This window comes from Pleurodeles waltl, chromosome 3_1 (genome assembly GCF_031143425.1).
Source record: "Pleurodeles waltl isolate 20211129_DDA chromosome 3_1, aPleWal1.hap1.20221129, whole genome shotgun sequence".
NCBI lineage: Eukaryota > Metazoa > Chordata > Amphibia > Caudata > Salamandridae > Pleurodeles > Pleurodeles waltl.
In genome coordinates, this window is record NC_090440.1 from 878,052,149 (window position 1) to 878,070,473 (window position 18,325).

The following is an 18,325-nucleotide window of genomic DNA, read 5'->3' on the forward strand; positions in this document are numbered from 1 at the left end:
GTGAGAAGGGAAAAGATGTCTCGTAAGCACAAGATCAAACTTAAAGTTACTTGTATGTGTGAATTTCGGCTTGCGAACCGGGAGGGTAGTGCGTCCTCAAAAGATTCCAAAAGTAATGAATCAGTCAAGGTTCAATGACCAAGTGCCTAATTCCGTAGAGTCGTGCAAAGTTCCGAACATCCGCTATTACCAGTTCATGATAGCCGGAAAGGCGCCACTAGCCAAGGCCAGCAAGTGATGTAAAAAAAATCAGTAAACAATCAACCAGTGTGAGGAAAACAATATCCAAAATGGAATAACGCTCAAGCACCCGATTAAGGCAGAGATATCCACTTTCAAGAGGTCACCATTAGTGTAGGGCAAACTGTGAAGTAGTAACAAAGGCTTACTGTCACAAGGTACAATAAAGAAATGTGAAAGTAACTGGGAGGGGCACGTGTATATCCCAATCCTGGAGGTAAAATTAATGTGGTCAAGTCAGCTATAAACCGATACAAGAAATAACCTTTGAATGCCCTTTTTAGAGAAAGTACACATACCAGTAGATGTAGTATTCCAAATGCGGTCTGAAGGAACCATGGCAAACAAAGATATTGGCCCTCATTATGACTGCGGCGGTCTTTTCCCAAGACCGTCGCAGCTGCGGCTGCCGGAAGACCGCCAGTGCTGGCGGTCTTCCGACTGCCGTATTATGACTGCTACCGGAAAACCGCACTGCCGACGGTCGGATATCTGGCGGCATTCAGTATGGCGGTTGGAGGCGTTTAGACGGTTCCACTGCTGGCACCGCCACGCCAGAAAAAGACCGCCCACAGAATTACGACCATTAATTCTGTGTGGCGGTCTTTTTCTGGCATGGTGGTGCCGGCGGATCCCGTCCTCCATGGAGGAGCACCTCGATGGATGAGGTAAGTGTCATCCGCAAGGGGAGGGGGTGGGGGGATGAATGGGTGTGTGTGAGTGTTTGTATGCGTGTCATGAATGTGGGGTGAGAGAGGGGTATTGATTGTGCATGCATGTGTGTCAGTGTGTAAATGCAGTGATGCATGTGTGTACGCATGTGGACGGGGGTGCGGGTGTGTGCATGGGTGAATGTGTAAGGAGTAATGGGGGGGTGAGTGAGTGCGTGCAGGTGTGTGTTTGTTCGTATGTGTATATGGTGTGTGTGCGTGAGGTGAGGCACGATTGGGGGTGTGGTTGTGTGAAGATGAGTGAGGGGGTGGGGGTTATGTATGTATGTATGTAGTTGAAGGGAGGGTGTGGGGGATGGATAGTGTGTGCGTGTGTGATGTGGATGGGTATGTATGGGTATCTATGGGGTGAATGTTGTGAGTGCGTGTGTGAGTAGGGGTGTGTCTGTGTGTGATTGTGTGTGTGTGGGTGTATGCGTGCATGTGTGCAGAGGTGTTTGGGGGGTATCCCAGCGACAGGAATGCAAGTTCCTGTCATTGGGATACCCTTCCACCAGCATTTTTGTGGCGGTGAGACCACCAGGAAAATGCTGGCTGTGTCCCTAGTCGGAATAACCTCGGCAGTTATCCGACTCCTGCTGGGCTGTAGGTGTAAACCTCCAGCCCGGCGGGCCACGGTAAATCGGTGGGATGGGTGGGGACGCAGCAGTTTGGCAGTGGCCAAACTGCTGCAGTCGTAATATGGCGGTCTGCACTGCCGGTCCTGCGGTGGTGAGACCGCCACAGCGGCCCTGGCAGTCAGTGGACCACCAGGGTCACAATGAGGGCCATTATCTGCGGTCCAAGTGCTGGTCCCATTACTAAGCCGCATATTTCTGATAAGAGGGGAAACGAGGGCACGCAAACGTCGACGGCTAGTCCTAAGCAACAACTCCTATGATTGGTTGTAGTCCGTCCATCCCCCAGCCAGGTCATGGAAATAGACAAAGAGAAAGTAAGGACAGAGGAATAATCTGTTCAGAATGTCTAATCGGCAAGGAACTCAAGGTTTAGCAGCTCACTTCTGTGTGTCCCTGATAGTGAGGTATGCTTCATACCGGATTTATTACGTCTGCTGCAAAGCATTACGTCGTAGGAACACCCGCAGTAGTCGGTAATTGCTTCATGAATACTGCGCATGTCATGTTATTGATACTCCCCAAATATGACGTCCTCGTTCCAGTGTTTGCCGTAATTGAAATTAAACACAGGTATCAAATTCTATTTTTTTAATCCTGGGTTATTTTTCATCAAGTTTGAACTCCACCTAATATCCCGTTCGGTTTTAAATGTAGGCCACATCATGTGAACTTGTCTGGGAAAATTTTTCAGCTATTTCATGTTTTGTGTGGAGAATAAAAAGTTCATGTTTAAAACTTTCTGAAAACTGCCCTCGAAATGTTTCAAATGATGAAATCCTTAATTTGTTGGTGATTAGTTAAATATTAAAAGTTATAAACACAACATGATTTTGAATTTCTCTATCCAAACTATACCTGTCCCACCGATTAAATAGAACCAATTAGAAGATGTAACCAATTAAAAAAAGTACTGTTCTGACAAAAAAAAATCTATGGATCAAATTCACAAAAGCAGTTATGAGTATGGGAAATAGCACTGAAGTTCTGTTTAACGTACTCTTATATGCCTTTGAGAATGCTCTCTGACACGTTCAACTTCCTATTAGTAAAAGTGGAAAGGTTGCGCAGTCCTTTCTATTTGTACTAAATGGATATGAATGTCTCCTAAATATTCCCATTTTATTCTCGATATAGATGTTTTGGGACCAATTCACAAAAGCATTCAAGAAAATGTAAACGAATACTAGAGGAACAGTACTGTACGTACTCCACGTGCTTCTGTGAATAGGCCTTGTTGATACTACTTAAGGGAAGCTAGCTATCATTATATCGGCCTCAGCCATGCAGTGCTCAATATCTCACACATAACATCACAAACTAGATCATAAATGATTTTGCATTACCATTGAAATCATCACGGTCATCACTTAAGCAGAGTTGCCGATGGCAGCTCCCTTGTCCAGTGCCTGATGGATATAGCCAAAGGCCAACTGAGTGGGCAGTAGGGGAAAAGGTCCAAAATGCAAGACCTTGCTGATGGTCAGGCCCAGATCCAGAGCACTCTAGGCATTTTCAATGTCCATGCCGTTCGTAACCTGCCCTGTGAAAGGGGTGCCCACTGAGCATGACTAAAGGCAATGTACAGTGGGATCTGGGAGTTGAGGTGCAGAACACGCCTAAGTCAGGACATTGCCCAATGCCAAGCCTTGTTCTCAGTGGTCAAAATAGGCACTGATCTCTTCTCCCCTTCACCATCTGCATGGGGTTGGCTGAAGATGAGGTCCTGTGCTTAGACTCTGCAGGAAACCAATCAAAGTGCTCTCTACTCCAGGGACTTCTGCTCCAGCCAAGCCTTAGCTGATTGCTAGAAATGCACCCACATCCTGTAGGATACAGCCCTCGTTCTGCCACATGGAGAGAGTGTTGCAATGATCTTCAGTGGCATCAGTGATTAAGTCAATGGTGATGTAATATGCAGTGCCACTAGTGATGTCTCTGATAATGTAATCTGTGGTTTGGTGTGACATGAGTGTGAGCGGTCATGAGCAGTGTCTCTGTGGCTGGTAGAGGTGAGTAGTTGCGTAGTGGATTAACTCTGGAACTTGCAACTTTTTTAGGTTTTGTGTTGCAGACACTGCCTCACAACATCACAGTTTGTGTTCGGTTAAATCTTGGGACTGTTTCAAATACAACCTTCACTTTACTCCCATATATTAATGCAATGTGGTGAAAATTAATGTAACCATGGTTACTTGTATCAGTGTAGTAATGAACACAGAATCACACATTTATGACTACAATGTAAAGGTTTATAACCACAGTGGAGTGCAACTGACCTGATACAGAATAATGTACTACAGTTTTCCTTGTAGAATACTTTGCAGAAATAAAACAACGGTGGCCCTACTCGCATGACTTTTTTTTTTATTGTAAGTGTATCTTACTGTGTGTATTTACCAATTTAATCCCTTCTGTTGTGTTCTGGCTATTGTTTAACTGCTTTGTTTATAACCAGTACACAAATTAGAACAGCCTGTCACAAACCACATGTGCAGATTCACTTACTGCAATATGCTATTTATTACGAGCGTTGAAAGAGGGGGATGGGCAGCCTGGCCCGCTCAACATTTCGCCTCTTGTGAATCATGGTCTCTCCCCACACTTAACAGTGGTAATAAATCATATATTACACTCTGCAGATCTGGAAGTATACTATGCATGTAAGCTCCTCACACACACTTGCAAGGCACTACACAACTCAGGCCCCACCTACCTGAGCAATTGCATCTCATTCCAAAAACCAACCGGACATCTCTGTTCCACAGGACTCCTACTTGCACATGGTTTAACTACTTTATTTATAACTAGTACACAAATTAGAACAGCCTGTCACAAACCATATGTGCATATTCACTTACTGCAATATGCTATTTATACCAATGTTGAGAGAGGGAAAGAAACCCTGACCCACTCAACATTTAGGCCTCATTACAACATTGGCTGGCGGCAACCGCCACCCACCAAGTTGTAACCGCCGTGCAGCCGCCAATGCGGCCGCACTCCCGGGGTGGCCATTTCGACATCCCTGCTGGGCCGGCGGGCGGAAACTCAGTTTCCGCCCGCCCGCCGGCCCAGCGGGGATGTCGGCCGCAACATGGAAGCCGGCTCCAAATGGAGCCGGCGGTGTTGTGGCGGTGCGACGGGTGCAGTTGCACCCGTCGCGCTTTTCGCTGTCTGCTATGCAGACAGTGAAAAGCTTCATGGGGCTGTGCCAGGGGGCCCCTGCACTGCCCATGTGCAGGGGCCTCCAGGGGCCCCGCGACTCCCCTTTTCATGGCGGTTCCAACCGCCATGAAAAGGCTGGTGGGTGGGGGACTTGTAATCCCCTCGGCAGCGCTGCAAGCAGCGCTGCCCTGGAGGATTAAATCCGCCGGTGCAACCACGGCGCTTCCGCTGCAGTTGTAATTCCCAAGATTGCACCGCCAGCCTGTTGGCGGTGCAATCGGCAAAACAGCCCTGGCGGTCTTTGACCTCCAGGGTTGTAATGAGGCCCTTAGTTTCTTGTGAATCATAGTCTCTCCCCACATTTAACAGTGGTAATAGATGGAGTATTACACGTTGTATATCTGGAAGTATACTATGCATGTAAATTCCTCACACACTCATTTAAGGCACTGCCCAACTCAGGCCCCACCTACCTGAACAATCTTATCTCATTCCAAAAACCAACCGGACATCTCTGCTCGGCAGGACTCCTACTCGCACATATCCCACAAATATACAGAACCAGATCAGGTGGACGGGCATTCTCATATCACTCCTAAAGCGTGGAAAGACCTCCCACTCCATATCAGAGCCTTCTCCTCTCTTCTTGAATTCCAGAAGAAGCTGAAGACATGGCTTTTCAATGAACTGTAGTTACACACAAAAGGAAAGGCAGGTTTTTGATTCACACCCTTCAGTCCTAAGGTAGGTGTTCCCCTGTCTCTGAACTTCTGACAGTAACCCCTTAATAGGACATATGTTCTTTATGGACGGAAAGACCACACCCGCATAATTGTGGCATGCTTCATCCTTGGCCAGTACTAACCTGCCAGTCTCAACCTTAACCCCAAAAAATATTCTTTTGTGGGGAAAGGGAGTTCATAATAAAGTATGTCCTGGTAATATAAGGAACCAGTTCTTGACGGAATAAAACTGCTTCTGTGCATATATGGGATATCTCTTTCATTATGGATTGCACAGTGTAGGATTAAAAACTCATTGCTTCAAAGCTGGGGAGAAACCAAAGGGTGAGGGATGGGGCTTTTTGAGGGATCAATACACCCACACTACTGTTAATGCCAGCATGTTTCAGCCTTCCAGCAAGAGTACATGTCTGGAGTTTTTCACAACATTTAACCTTACAGGACCAGGGTTCCGGGCCTTCGTCAGAGAATGTTTACTAAATAGGTCCCTACCATCTGTCCAGCATGTCAAACGAACATGCATAGAGGTAAGACTAATTCTTACCTAGTCCTTCTTGAGTAATCTAATAATAAAAAACCATAAAGTAACACAAGTCCTTAAACACTCATTGGAAACAGGAGTACATATAAGGCACACTTGTATGAATCACACATCAAAACATGCGGTAATAAAATCACACAGTGAGACTAAAAGGCACTCTGTGCAATACAAATGTGCAAAATCCATATAAAAAAAATGAGGGCTTGCATTCCTTTGTGCTCTCACTGCACTCGGAATACCATGCAAAGTTTGTCCCACATTTACCCTTCAGGGATACACCCCATCAGTCACTAGGAGGTGGAATCTCACCTGTAGTCACACACTGGGGATCATGAAAAGTTACAACTACTGTGGAGTCTTCATGTAGAGATGACAAGTGCTGGTAAAGCCTCTCTTGTCAGGAAGGTAACACATCTTTTGCTAAGAAATCCCATGTCTTATCCTGAGGAGCACACCAATACTGAAACCATTGTGTACTACCTCTCAAGTGCCCCTATGTTTATTATACATTGTTGTTCAAAGCTACCAAGTAGCGTCACTTGCCTAGAGGTCTCTTCTCCATTCCTAGTATCATCAACCCATTGGTTGTCGAGGAGTAGATATATCCATATGGGTTTCTTGTTGCCTTAAGCCATACTGGTCTCAATGTTCTCAAGAGCCCGTAACAATCACAATGCAAATAACTTCACAAGTGACTCAGAAACATGCAAGCCTCATTGTCCTGGATTGTTACATTTATAGATGCGTCCCTCTGTGGAACTCATTGGCTATTTCAACACACCCAAAAAATGTTTAAAGTAACGCCCCTAGTGGCCTTTCACAAAGGGTTCCATACGCTACATTTTCCCTTTTTTGTGTGTAAACCGGGTCATTATGTGGGCAAAAGGCAAGACTCCCCCATGGTTCGAGAGTAATCAAACACTAGTATAATACATGCCACAGAGCCTGATTGTCAAATCCTTGTTTTGCCTCTCTTGCCTGACCCCTATGAATTTATATCACAACACATAAATAACCGCATCTCTGTATAGCACATTTCTTTCCTTAAATCGGCCTCAGAGATACATAATCATTACTCTGGACGGTACGTGTGGTGGTGTCCGTTGTCTAATCGTGCTGTGGCTGCCGCAGACGCAGCGTGGTCAAAAGATTAAGTAGGCAGGTGAAAATATCACCAGGACATACTTTATTCTGAACTCCCTTTCCCATCAAAATAATCTTTTTTAGGTTAAGGTTAAGACCGCAGGTTAGTACTATCTTAACCCGACGCGGCTGACTGGCCAAGGATGAAGCATACCACAGTTACACTGGTGAGGCCTTTCTGTCCATAAAGAACATATGTCCACTTAAGGGGTAACTGTCAAGACATTTGGAGACAGGGGAATAACTACCTTAGGTTTGATGGGTGTGAATCAAAAACCTGCCCCTCCATTTGTGTGTAAGTAGAGTGTTAAATTAGGAGACTGAGGGGAGGGCGAATGTATTTCCCCTACCTCTGTTTCTGTGAATTTATGTTTTTCAATAAACTAACCTACCATAGGCAGGGCTAGGCACACACACCTGCTCAGTGCCAATATACCCTCGTGAGTGACAGGGTCCTTTACAAACAAACATAGCATAGCACTAAATATTTAGGTGTGTTTGTTGCAAACCGATGCAGTGCAAAAAATCGATATTTTACAGTCAGCTGGAAATTACAGGAACCATTTTATTGTTTTTAGTGAAATATGGGGTTCATCATCATAGTAAAAGCCCCCAAACTATTCTGCAGAGCTTTGAGATGATCAGGGCCACTGGGAGTATGTGGCAAGGCAATTAAACACCAAATTATACACCATGCCTACTGAAATTATGCGGAGTAAAAATGCAAATTATGCACCATTTTGCAGCATTCTCTGGCAGCATTATTTAAATCAATTTGAGCTAGAAACAGCATTTTTGTTGAACTCTACAAATTATTTGGCAAATTAAGTGCCAAGAGCAGTAAATCTCTACTTACATGGGAAACACTGCAGCTCCAACATCGCATTGTTCAAATAGCCTCATTATTAAAATAGTCATGGCCACTGGTTTAGCAACAATCGATCCATAGAAGGTAAACAAATAGTAAACATTCTAATTCCAAACTATGGGGTTCATTCTGACCCTGGCGGCCGGTGGCCGCCAGGGCCACCGACCACGGGAGCACCGCCAACAGGCTGGCGGTGCTCCCACGAGCATTCTGACCGCGGCGGTTCAGCCGCGGTCAGAAGCGGAAAGTCGGCGGTCTCCCGCCGACTTTCCGCTGCTCGGGGGAATCCTCCATGGCGGCGGAGCGCGCTCCGCCGCCATGGGGATTCAGACACCCCCTACCGCCATCCTGTTCATGGCGGGAAACCCGCCATGAACAGGATGGCGGTAGGGGGTGCCGCGGGGCCCCTGGGGGCCCCTGCAGTGCCAATGCCAATGGCATGGGCACTGCAGGGGCCCCCGTAAGAGGGCCCCGCAAAGTATTTCAGTGTCTGCCTTGCAGACACTGAAATACGCGACGGGTGCAACTGCACCCGTCGCACCCCTGCAACTACGCCGGCTCAATTCTGAGCCGGCGTCCTCGTTGCAGGGGCATTTCCTCTGGGCCGGCGGGCGCTCTTTTGGAGAGCGCCCGCCGGCCCAGCGGAAATGTCTGAATGGCCGCCGCGGTCTTCTGACCGCGGTGCGGTCATTTGGCGGCGGTACCTTGGCGGACGGACTCCGCCGTCCGCCAAGGTCAGAATCAGGGCCTATGTCCTTTGTTAGCTGCAGGTGGAAGAAAGCATCTTTAACATCCTTTCTCTTCTACAGATAGAATGTGTTGTTCTTTCTTTTTAACTGTAGATAACCAAACAGTATAGTCCAGTATTTCACTATTTTCAATAAACATTTCCCTGTTTGAAGATACAACTTTTTCAAGCTACCAGAAAGATAAACATGTTATATAGAATATACAAAATGGTTAATGTGTGATAGGGTCCTAAATATTCATCTATATATATATATATATATATATATATATATATATATATATATATATATATATATATATATATATATATATATATATATATATATTTTGAATTGGTTAATCGGTTTAGCTTTTTTTTTAAAGAACATTTTGTTATTTCAGTTGTTATTTGACTTCTCACTCCTAATCTACAACTATTTTATTGCTTTTATTTAGGAAATCCCTCCTTCTCTAATGGGTGACGGCAATAACAAGTACCCGCGGTCACTCCGGAAGGGGAAAGGTAAGTGTAAGACAACGCTGGTTAATCACAGAGCTCAGAGGAGCGGCGAGTTATAAAATGTCCGGCCTGTGACAAGGAAAATGCTACTTTGTGGTGCTATCTCAAGAGACATTTACATAGATAGTGAATCTTGCTCAATGTGCCGAGAGCCACTGCCTCAAATGCTCTTCCTGGAACATGCTGACATCATTTTGTGAAGGATTCCAGATCGTACAGTTGCATTTTGATACCACAATAGTGAGGGGCGTAGCTTGGTCAGTGAGATGGGGGTGGGGGGTCAGGGGCTTCAGATTTTCCGACAATCAAGCTAGTATGCCAACGACCGCGGAAGCACCGCCAACAGGCTGGCGGTGCTTCCTGGGCCTTTCTGACCGCGGCGGTAAAGCTGCGGTCAGAAAAGGGGAACCAGCGGTTTCCCGCCGGTTTTCCCCTGGCCCAGGGAATCCGCCATGCAGCGCCGCCATGGGGATTCCGACCCCCTTCCCGCCATCCCGTTCCTGGCGGTTTCTACCGCCAGGAACAGGATGGCAGGAACGGGTGTCGTGGGGCCCCTGCACTGCCCATGCCACTGGCATGGGCAGTGCAGGGGCCCCCTAACAGGGCCCCATAAAGATTTTCAGTGTCTGCTTTGCAGACACTGAAAATCGTGATGGGTGCCACTGCACCCGTCGCACCCCTTCAACTCCGCCGGCTCCATTCGGAGCCGGCTTCATTGTTGAAGGGGCTTTCCCGCTGGGCCGGCGGGCGGCCTTCTGGCGGTCGCCCGCCGGCCCAGCGGGAAAGTCAGAATGACCGCCGCGGTCATTTGACCGCGGTACGGTCTTTTGGCGGTTCCCGCCAGGCGGGCGGCTTCCGCTGCCCGCCAGGGTCGGAATGACCCCCATAATGTTTAATACATTATAAGACAAGCAGGGTGAATGAGAGGGACCTAAGGGCCAGTGGAAAGGGAGAGGAATGTGGTTTGGTAGGAGTACTAAGAGAGATAACAAAATGTTCTGTAAAATAACCATTATTTTTTAGGACTTTCAAAACAGAGAATAAGTGTGTGTGTGCGTTTCTGTCTGGGTGTATGTAACAATTCCTGCTGCAATCCGACTGACATCTCACAATACCTCACTGAAAGCACCTATTCCCAACAATTTATCAGAAAATACATGTATTAGAAGAGTTGGACACCCAAACCACCCCCCTCCGCCCACAAAGCTACACCCCTGACAATAGTTTCCCAGTATCAGATGTGGACTTTGTCCTCTGTGCTCTCATGCAGTTGCCTTTACTTAAACATGTAATTCTCCTGCATCTCACCTGTGCAATTGACTCTTCCCCATTTTCACTGTCCTCCTGCATATACTTTGAACAATTCTTTATTTCATATCACAGTTACCCTTATAAGTCCATATCAGATTTTTACATTGGAAATGAATTCAATAGAGATTGATTTAATATAAAATTATCTTTTTGTGACTATCCTGAAAATCTGACATGGATCTGGACCTCATGGACCTACCTTACACACCATTGTTTTAGGCTTTTTTGTGTCTTTGATGAGAGTGGCTTATGGTTTCACCATGGACTGTGGGTGGGCTTGTCTTTCTGGTGTAAGATCGATCCTGTGTCCCTCACCTGTTTCAAAGCTTCCTTGATTATCAAAAGCCTGGTCTCATGGGCCAGGGGGCTACTTGATGCTCTCCAGGGATCTGTGTTTAACTCTGTGGTCACTTGTTGGGACTGCAGTGGGCCCACTCAGCCTTTCAAGGTCAATAACATGAGTAAAACTGAGTTGGGTAAACATAGTAAACATCTTATCTGTCAGTAGTGCCTAGAGACCTCCTTGTGTGTGAACATTGCACTATACAAAGGCATGTATTAATAAATGCTCCAGGTTGAGCCACTACTGTGCGGCAGGTAGTACGACCTGTACTGTTCCTTGTTGGGCCAGGTGCAGAGAGATGACATTATCTGTTGAATGACAGTGGCAATGGGGTGTGCTTATCTCCATGGGTAGATACGTTTCTGTTGAGCCCACTGGACACCCCTTTCCTTCTCAAAGCATGTTAGAAATGTGGTTTCTTGTTGGCTGGGGTATGCACCTAAGCGAGGCAGAACCCAGTACTCTAGACATGGCTAGGGAGTTTCACTCCCCTTGGCAGCTTGACACAAGCAGTCAGGCTTATCCCAGAGGCCATGTGTAACATGACATGATAAATACACCACAAAGGAAACACAACAACAACTTATATAATAATAAACTGTATTACATAAAACATCCTTAGACCAAACACTACATGTATCAGTAATATCCTGCTACCCAAGCAGTTGTCAGAACATCACACAGGTTACTAGTACTCTGCGAAAATAACCAGTAGACAGGTAAACATATAGGTTACTGGTATTCTGCAACGCAAGCAGTAGTCAGGTTGTCATTACTCCAAAAAGGCACATGACAGAATAAACACATTATCAGGAATGCCAGGACATCATCATGAACAAACATAAAATGAAATATTCCTATATGGCAGACGCCAGACATCCACAATGCCCTGGTCTGGATAACCATATTATTAGAGAGGCCAAGACATCATCAGTAGTGCACGTAAAATGAAACATTCTTATCCGGCACATGTCCTAAAAAAACATTACCAACAAGGCATATGTCATGAAAATGCTACCATAGGGCACAGATCCTATAAAACATTACCCACCTTGTAGGTAAGATAGTCCCTGAAAATACACCTGTTTCTCCCAACAAAGCCAGACATTGCACAACAGAATCCTCAGTCAGAATATGCAAAAAATAGCCGCAATACATGAGGACATAGACACGTCAGGGTGATAAAACACCAGAGCACCGGGGAAACCACTGCACGGCTCCATCTACATGAAAGTCACAGTGCTGCTGCACTTCTTTTAGGAGAACTGCGGTAGTCGGAGCACACTCCATTCCCTCTGGAGATCCTACGCATCTTCTTTCATGAGTGTAGTACAATAAAAAAAAAACAACAACAAGGAGGCTGGGGAGGGACAGGACCTCCGTCGAGGTCGCATTCATACCCTCAACCTGCCTCAGCTATGCCCCTGTGCTGGTATCTTGCCACAGGTGGGAGCACACGCACTGCCCTCGTAGGTGGGGAGACCCCTCTGGGTCCCCGGAGAAGGGCAGACTCCGGACAATCGCCCGCCTCCATGCTGGGGCAGCTGTCAACAACTGTGGCTTTTTAGTCAGCTGCGCCCATCAGGGGAGCGCGTAAGGGGACCTCTTGTACTGATACCCTCTCCTCCGTGAGGCAGCCTGGCCGACGGGAGGCCGAAGGTGTGCGGAGGCAACTGCTTCTGACTTGCGGTGCGACTGCCTCCAAGAGAGAGAGCCACGGGACGCTGGCTCGTATGTCAGCCTCTCGGAACTCCTGCCAGAAGGTGGTTCTACTAGGCCGCGGTGGCAGTGACAAGGGCTTCCCTCTGGTGGGGCCACGCCCATTGGGGAGAGAAAAACAAAAGACAAACAGTCAAGTCTGCCACGCTTGGTCCCTCCGAGCAAGCAGAATGCACAGCGATGGGGGTTTCTCTCAGTCACTGTAGCGATGGCGCCCTCATGAGGTATGTCTGCTATGGGTGATGCTGCTGCTCCCTGACAGCCTGGGGACTGTGAGTCCCCCTATTTCCTGCATGTCATAGCCCCCCTGTTCTCTAAGAGACAAAGGGAACACCAAGGGGGGGCTGGTGAACTCCACACAAGGCCCGACGTGTTTCCCTTTTGCCGTGAGCCACAAACTGGCAAAGTAACATAGGGTTCCGAAGTGGTGGACAAGGAGCACTCTAGTCCAGTTCCTCATCTCTGTCAAACACTCAGGACAGAGAGGGCTTTCCTTGTGTTGTTCACAAAACTCCACGCCGGGCTCCTCGACACTGGGGAGTCCTCCTGCACCCAGTACAGCACTTCCCACGTGATGAAAGAATAAATGATAAAGCGTCTTTCCTGTGCTTGCGTAAGGGAAAGTATAGGGGACAAAGTAGGACACCACCCAGCTCCGGGAGACAGCAATGGGGGCACAGGGCTGCAGGGCCCACGAAAGCAGGCCAGCATAAGGGTTCGCAAGACAGTGGCAGTTCCTCCCTTGTGACCTAGAAGGTCACAGTCCAGCAAAACAGCAGAGCAGTCCCAAGGTTGTTCCTGGTGAGTCCTTCCAGCAGCATCCAGTGTCCAGTTCATTAGTCCATCAGTGTCTAAAATTGTGGGGGAACCGCCCACGAGTACTTATACTCATTTTGCACAGCCTCCACAAGAGTGGGAGAAGGGGTTCCAACCAGCACTAACCAGTTCCATGTATGTCCCCTTTCTCCTTCAGCACAGCCTTTACAAATGCCGGTGTGAACTGCCTCTACCTCTCCCAGCCCAGGAAAACCATTCAATATGCAGATGCACTCTTGTGACACCTCCACCCTCCCTGTGTAGAGGCAGTCTGAAAAGTATGTACAAAGCCCCAACTGTCCCTCTGCCCCACATGTGGACTGGAGTCAAGGTGCAAAACACCAGAGTCATAAGCACCGAGAACTGCTCACTTTCTAAAAGTAGCATCTCTGTAATGGTAATAAAAATCCACCTACACCAGTAAGCAGCATTTCTGACCACCATTCCAACCATACCAAACATGTCTATGCCACCCCTCATAGATCAGACAATGTCACGTAGACTTATGTTAGGGCATTTCCAATGCAATCCTATGACAGAGGCAGCACTCACAGTATTGGAAACCAAATAGGCTGTTTGTCACTACTATGACATGTACTACATAAATAATTATGTCCTACCTTTTACGTACATAGCATCCTGCCTAAAGGGCTAGCTAGGGCCTATGTTAGGGGTGACTTAGGTGCAGCAAAAAGGGAGTTTAGGCCTTGGCAAGTAGGGTGACTTGCCAGGTCAATGTGGCAGTAAACTGCACATGCAGGCTCTGCGGTGGCAGGCCTGAGACATGTTTGAAAGACTACTTCTGTGGTTGGCGCAAGCTGCACTGCAGGCCCACTGGTAGCATTTAATTTACAGGCCATGGGTATATGGTATACCACTGTACAAGGGACTTACAGGTAAATTAAATGTGCCAATCAGGTGTATGCCAATCATACCAAGTTTAGAAGGGAGAGCACATGCACTTTAGCACAGATCAGCAGTGGTAAAGTGCCCAAAGTCCTAATGTTAACAAAAAGGGCCAGAAAAAATAGGAGGAAGAATGTAAAACGTTTGGGGAGGTCCATGTTAAAAGGGCCAGGTCGAACAAAGCCACTCTTGTTCACTGCTTTCAAAAATCCTGATCTGAGCATAATTAAAAAAAACAAAAAAACGTGAGGGCACCTGCATTCTCACAGGGGCATCTGCCTCCTTGAGCTTAGATAACACCTATGGTCAAAGGGAGCAGGTTTACAGATTGCAGAGAAAGGGAGAAAAGATGTGAGGGGGGAGAGGATTAATGAGGGGCATTAAATGGGAAAGGGGGCATACCACAGGATGGAGGACGGTCAGATCAAGGAAGATCAGTAGACATGGGCTTTGGCTGGGGCCAGTGGGGGAGATAAGGGGGGCTGTGCGTGTACCCCCAGGACTTAAGTACAGCCTTGTGTGCAGGCTCACATTGCAGTGTAACACTATGGCTGCCGTAGTGTTATGCTGCCTGCACTAGTGCGGCTGCTGCCCCTGCCAAAAACAATCTGGGGCACCACAGGCCATGGTGCATGGGTCACTGTGGCTAGGGATAACGTTAAAATGATGTCCCCCTGAAAATATTGCTGTGGATGCCCAAGTCAGCAGAGGTAGAAAGGACAGATCAGAAGACACATACCTATAAACATAGGGTAAAGCCAATCTCAGTTGGACAGGGCAGAATTAAGAAGAAAATAAAAAGCTTGTCTGGGCTAACTGACACCTCAATCCTGTGCAAAATCCATCGGGTATGTCTAAACTGTCAATTTAAAGGTTGATTTATACATTGCAAGGCAGAAATATGTCATACAATCACCACCATTAAAATTCAACCCACTTGTCTTTGCTTTATACACATAACATGTTTATCACTCCTATAAAAACAAGGATTTGCAATGCAGTGCGTCTTGCATTTGCTCGAGTTAGAGCTATTAGCGCTGTAAACTCCTAACCGGACTTTTCTTGCCACATAAATTGAAAATGGAAAGTAATACAGTTTCACATAAGCGAGCTGATTCAAGGTGCCACAGCATCAGCGTGAAGCAGCACACAAAAGGAAAAAGAAGTTCGCTTGCAGTCAAACGTAACGGCAAAAGTGCAATTAGCAATGTAGGTGCGATGTCCAAGGTGGTAACTAAACTGCTCCAAGGAGGGACAAACTTAAAGCATTTACCAATGAAAATAAACATTTTTTGAAGGGCAAGCCCATGAACGAGTGATAGTGATGGGCTTGTGCTGGGTGTGGTTAAAAGCCCAGATACATACCTACACATCAGAAAAGCAGCACTTGCGCGCTGCTATGCTCGACCTAATAAAGCATTTCAGAAAAGTACACAAAACTAATATTATCCTGTAACAGACCCGTAGACACACTATCATTGCTTTCATTACATCCTCTTCTAATAGCTGCGATCCATAAACGTCAGAAAGCAAGTTTATTAATAAAAACACGTTTGGATAACAGAGACCTTTGGATACCAGATAAAAGCAGCAAAGATGTCAGCATATGAATAAATAATAGGGAACTCTGAATGGGTTAAAATACATTACGGTAAAGCAGAGGATTAAAGGGAAAAACTGAGAAAGAACTTGGTGGCTACACAAACTCAATGTTTAGTCCATACTAGGAAAGTCTATATCCCCATTTGTACTTAGATAGTTTGAGGTGAAAAAAAAGAGGCACTTCTGATTTTACAAAAGGGAAATTTTTTTGTCCAGCGCCACACATTCCCTAAGAGTCTATTTCTGATTGTTATTCCCACAGCCAAGAAGAATCCATGATGTGAACCCTTTTAACATTATAAAAACCTGACATCAGATCAGGCCATCGAGGGCCTCACTGCATCTAAATTTGCAACACAATAGTCATGCATGACATTCTTTTGTGTCTTCTAAATGCGGCCAGTCTGCGCTTTGCCCAGATAATGTGACGAAACTGACAGACCAGACGAATCACTTGTGGCGTATCCCATGTTGAGAAGGGCAGAACCATGTTGACTGGTATCTAAGAGGTGAGGGAGTTATCATAATCGATACCGTACTTTTCTCTGACATTAGTTTCTACTATTCTGCCTTCTGATTACTTTGCATTCTACAGATCAATTCATTAGACTCACAATGTTATATAAATTCAGGTGTTGTAGGTATTGTAGGTAGCATTCCTTTGGCGAGAACGTTGTTTTTTGTAGGATGGTTACCTCCTTGTTCTTGCTATCATTGTTACTATTTGATCTCAGTGAAATATTTTATAATTCACAGTTCATACTAGATGAGCATCAAGTTAGACTGATACGGACTTTGAGGACCGCTGAGCCAGGATATACTTGAACCAGCGACTCATTAAATCTCCCGCTTGAAATAGTAAAACCACTGTTGCTTTTTCAGGAGCCAATGGCCCTCCACTTTGCCTCGTTCATGATTCTGTGTCAAATACTCCAATACCAACCATGCATTGCCATCTTCCGCATGCCCAGGAGCCACTTAATGAGGGTCAGCACGTGTCTAGTTATCTAGTTTGAATGTGCAATTAACAGTATGATATTCTCCTGTTTTTAGGGTCGGGCCTGCGTAGCATGCGCTTGCGCATGTGTATCGCTTGCAAGATGCTTTAGTAGTTAGAAAAGTGCCCGAATCCCCGTCCATGTCACGTCACTGTCTTTCATTGGTTTGTGGGCTTGCCTTTTAAAATCTGCTTGCTTTCATTAGTGGAAGGCATGCATACGTCATGCCTTTTCCGGTGGTTAGCCCTCCTTGAGCGCAGCGACCAAGTACTGAAAACATACGAGGCTCGCTGTTTTCCATCCGTTTTGTGGACTACTTTTCCTCTTTTATTTTCGCAGCACGATTGCGCTTGTTTTTTTCCGATTTAATGAGGCAAGAAAAGTCCGGTTGGGAGTTTATAACTGCTAATAGTTCTAACTCGGAGAAATGCGAGACCCGTTGCATTGCAAATGCTTGTTTCCTTTGCCTTTCTCACTGTTTACTCTACAGTAATAGACTATATTGTGTGGGCAAAATATGAAATGAATGGCACACCATGGGCCTGATTACAAGTGAACTGCTAAACTGCAATCCCGGCAGAAAAACCTGTATGCACAGGTATCGCATTTACAAGTGTTGCGATGTTTTTCTCGCTCGGTAATTACTAGTTGGGGTACTGATCACAGTCTATATCAAATTTCCGCCAATCAGGAGAAGGAAGCCACTTCAGATAATGGGGGGAAGGACAGGCTGGTAGGGGTGGAAGAAGACACCCATAATTTGAACATTACCACCATGAGTTGCAGGCCTGACACGGGAAACACTAGAACGACACACCAGTAATGCGTAACGCGTGCCATTATGCCACCAGTCCGCCCTTTGTTCATAATTACAGTCTTTTGCTGTGTCTTCGCTGTGATTACCCGCCCACCGCCTGTTGTGAGGCACACATTGCCACGGTGTGCTGCTGGAATTCAGTTGTGCCTCTGGCCGCCTGCCACCGTGGCCGTGTGCGCGGCACCCTGCATACTCACACACTTTTCAGAACTTGAGAGCCTGGCCTGGTGCCAGCACCATGGGTCCGCCCGGCTTAGCGGAAGCCCGGGGCCTGAGAGCACGCTGGGCCTGCTTTACAAGGTGCCATGCGGAAGCCTCCTTCCCTGCTGGTGTTGAGTGCCAGAGTGCATGTGTGCAGCCGGCTTGTCTTATCTGCTCTAGGGGTGTGGGCCGCTCGAATGTATATCAGATTTCATGGTGTGTGTTTGCTGTCTCACCATGGGTGCGTTTTGTCTCTAGCCGGCTCTTTGCGCCCTGTGATCTAGCGCTTGCCTTCCGTGTGTGTAACTTGGC

At 46.6% G+C, this 18,325-nt stretch overlaps 1 protein-coding gene across 2 annotated transcripts in view; it reads left to right on the top strand.

Annotated features, from left to right (window-relative positions):
- The window catches only part of SH3D21 (SH3 domain containing 21), a 193,263-nt gene that overhangs the window by 53,273 nt on the left and 121,665 nt on the right, over positions 1-18,325 (top strand). For both annotated transcript variants that reach the window (XM_069223855.1, XM_069223856.1), the window contains one exon: positions 9,237-9,303. In XM_069223855.1, the coding sequence (XP_069079956.1) occupies positions 9,237-9,303 (67 nt within the window). The remainder of the gene's footprint in view (positions 1-9,236; positions 9,304-18,325) is intronic.